Source organism: Myxine glutinosa, chromosome 2 (genome assembly GCF_964187855.1).
Source record: "Myxine glutinosa chromosome 2, kmMyxGlut1.1, whole genome shotgun sequence".
Taxonomy (NCBI): domain Eukaryota; kingdom Metazoa; phylum Chordata; class Myxini; order Myxiniformes; family Myxinidae; genus Myxine; species Myxine glutinosa.
In genome coordinates, this window is record NC_136262.1 from 37,294,973 (window position 1) to 37,298,508 (window position 3,536).

Consider the following 3,536-nt stretch of genomic DNA (forward strand, 5'->3'; position numbering starts at 1 on the left):
AAAGAGAGGAGGCCATAACCCTTTCAGACTTGAATGTTTAAAACGTTGCTTTTCACGTCGGACACGCGGGGGAGGGAGAAACAGTCGTGTGCACAGCAAGGCGAGCCGAGACCCGGCCTGCCTGGCGCGCCCTAATTCCTGTGTTTGCGCGGGGCTGGGCTTGGGATCAAAATGACAGGGCAGGGTCGGAGAGAAAGAGGAAAAAAAGAAATCATAAGGAGAGAGGGAGAGAGCGGGCGATCTCGCTAACCGCAAACGCGCAGGCAGCCCCGGATTCCCGGCCTAGGGGCGGCTCGCGCCGGCCTATTTGCTTGCCGGAGTCAGTCGGAGTTGGTATATGCCTCGCAGGGTCTGGTCAAGTTAGGCGCACCCGTCTCAGGCTCGCGTTCGATGCGGTCATGGCGGACCTGAGGCCGACACCGACCGGGACACCGGGTGAGGCCTCGGAGCCCCTTCGTGTCGAGGGCGACAGAATATCTGGTCCTGAGGTCTTGGAGCGTTCGAGGCCGGATCGGAGAGAGGTTCGCGCCAAAAGAGCGGTGAGAGTCTGCGCGGAGCACTCACACACACTCGCACGTACGACCTCCCCGAGTCGTCGGTGTGACTCGAACGCCCACTTCACGCTTTGGCCTCTCATGTGCCCTGGGATACTGCCGCATAACCTATACAGGCCGTCTCCAAATCTGAACAAACGCCCCTCCATGCACCCGGCAAACCCCACCCCCGACGCGCGTGCTCACGTGCTCCTCAAACTTCAGGACGCACCTCGTGCGTCATGGTTTGCGCTACGTCATGTTTCGACCACCATTGGGACCGAACCGCGTTCCCTTCACCTCCGCCACATTGCTCCATTTGACGCGGTGACCACGCGGCACAACCCTCGATCGCTCATCTCGATGTGTCATCTCAACCTCTTTACGTTGCTCTAAGGGGTCTCCAGCCGGACCGCACTTTCGTGTTCCCTCCGTAAAAGTTTTGTTTAGACTTTTGGGGCCGCGACTCCGTGTGCCTCTGTAATCGCTTCGCGCTCCACTGGCTCGGCGTGCGCGCGTCCCATGAATAATCATGAGCGCTCTCAGTGGGGGAGACAGTGAAGGGGCGGTTGGGAGGAGGGGAGAGGGAGAAGGCTCGAGATTCGGGAGGGAGGAGGGATATGAGTTGGGGGGGGGGGGGTGGAGTGGGTAAGGAGTGCGGGTGCGCGCTTGGGCATGTCGGCGTTTAACGGGAACGCCGATCAGAGGAGTTGTACGCGCAGAGCCGCACGGTGCTTACATGGCTGAGCCGTGCGGCCGGACGTGAGAGGCCGCCATCGGTACGTTACTTCCCAGGAAGGTCCACATTATCAGGGATTTCTTCCCTCTTTTCTCTGTGCTGAAGCACTTTGGATTTACTGAAAATGTTGGTTCACGGGTACTCGGCCATGGTGAGTCCGCTTCGGATGGATTGTTTTCGCCTCTTGGCTCTCGGGTTTCCCCATCTCTCCCGCCTTTTTCTCTTTCCTTCTCTCTCTCTTCTCAGAAGCCCCGTGTTGAGGGAGTTCGGTGGAATAACTCCGATGTTTCTAACCTCACCGATCTCTCCCCTTCCTTCCCTGTCTGTGCCCTCCGCGACACCGAACGGTGTCGAATGGTGTTCCGCGACGCACGACCACGAAGGAGCGGCACGATGTGGTCGGCTCGCATGGCACGGCTCGATTGGCCGCACAGTTGGTCCAGGGGTCACCCTATGCCACTGCTCCGCCACTGGCGCACAACCCCACGGTGGCCGCCGACTTCCAGCCGCCCTACTTCCCACCGCCCTACCAGCCTCTGCCCTACACACAGTCGCAGGAACCTTACGCGTCCCACGCCGACGCGTTTGCCTCGCTCAACCAGCTGCACGCGCACCACGCCCCACACCACCACCACCACCACCACCACCATCATGCTCAGCAACAGTGGGGTGCGTCGGGGCGAACGGCCGGCTCGCAGCACGAGAACGGCGCCGGCTCGACGCACGCCATCTCAGTGGCGCATCGTGCACTGGGGTCGCATCCCATGCTGTCGGAGCCACGACGCGACCTCTCACTGCGCAGGCACGATGTGCTCTTGCACGGAGCACCGGGCTTGCTGGAAGGCGGACTGGGAGAGGGACTGGCCATTGCGACGCTTACGCATCAGCCCATGGATGATATGCAGGTAAGGCCTGCATTCGTTGGGACGAAGGGTGGGGTGGGAGGGGGGCTCACCAGGGGGAGGGAGGAGTGGGGGGGGGGGGGGGGGATAGAGGGACGTTGCACCCTTGGCGTCGCGTCGCGAGTCTTGAATAGAATAAGCGATACAGGATGCGTATGTATATAGTGTGTGCATCGTGATGACTCGCCAAACAAAAGGTTTTTCTCATGGCAGGATGTTGTGCTGCACTCACAATGCCATACGAGTGCGAGCTTTAATGGACGTGATGACCACACGACCTATCCAATTGTACAGCGACCAGTACCTGCCCGTTTATACGAGACATTTTCTCCCATACGTAGTACCGGATCGGCTGGAATGTGTCTCCACCTAAAGTGAGCCGCACAATATAATCATAAACCAGAGATTTAGTGGGATACCACAAAATAGCTTATCTCGTAAAAACGTATCAAATGTCCTTATCAAATCTCAAATCTCCAAATCTCCAAAATCTCCAAAATTATAATTCCACCAGATTAGGAAATCAATCCATCTTGTATAATTTGTACATCAAATGTTCCCTCGTCGTCGTGGCGAGATTGCGGCGAGATTGCGACAATTTCCCATGCACGGATCGTCATGTTGTGTATGTAATGTAAAAAAGCACCAATTAATTTATGCTTTGTCAAAGCCTTATGTAAGCACGGCTCATGCACTCGTGAAGCTTTAGGCTTCTGGAATAGGATGAGCAGCACGGATAATGAGTAGCGACGTCCATTTGCCTTCGAAACAACTGAATGTTATTGATGCTGTCGGGGATGGTGCGCCCTGCAAGAGCCGCTTGGACAACAACTATATCAATAATCAAACAAACAAACCAACATAATCCAATTTCTAATCATAATAATGCGCAATATTGGATGTGGCTGTACTCTGTACAAACGTAGTCGAATGTGTTGCTTCTGCATTTGTCATTTGTCATTTTTCCGTGATCGAATAATCGATTCAGAGCAAATGTTTGGGACAGAGCGTTGTCCCGGACTACTCCTGGGTTAGGGCTAGATCCAAGCCGAAGTCGAGCTAGAGCAGAGCGTTTGGGAAGGAGAGAAGTGTCCCAGGCTACTCCACAAATGACCCAAACAGGACCCGGGCTACATCCAAGCCGAAGTTGAGCTAGAGCAGAGCGTTTCGGAAGGAGAGAAGTGTCCCAGGCTACTCCACAAATGACCCAAGCAGGACCCGGGCTAGATCCAAGCCGAAGTTGAGCTAGACCAGAGCGTTTGGGAAGGAGAGAAGTGTCCCAGGCTACTCCACAAATGACCCAAGCAGGACCCGGGCTAGATCCAAGAAGATTTTGAGCGAGAGCAGAGCGTTTGGGAGGAG

General features: G+C 55.9%; 1 protein-coding gene across 3 annotated transcripts in view; it reads left to right on the plus strand.

Annotated features, from left to right (window-relative positions):
- The first annotated feature begins 212 nt into the window (after positions 1-212).
- Positions 213-3,536, plus strand: part of LOC137421872 (transcription factor AP-2-alpha-like) — an 87,014-nt gene continuing 83,690 nt past the window's right edge. The window contains exons 1-2 of one of the 3 annotated variants that reach the window (XM_068108357.2): positions 213-539; positions 1,656-2,177. In XM_068108357.2, the coding sequence (XP_067964458.1) occupies positions 399-539; positions 1,656-2,177 (663 nt within the window). In that variant the 5' untranslated portion in view covers positions 213-398. Of the gene's footprint in view, positions 540-1,189; positions 1,424-1,655; positions 2,178-3,536 lie in introns of those variants that run through there. The other 2 variants (XM_068108359.2, XM_068108358.2) reach the window with 2 other exon arrangements.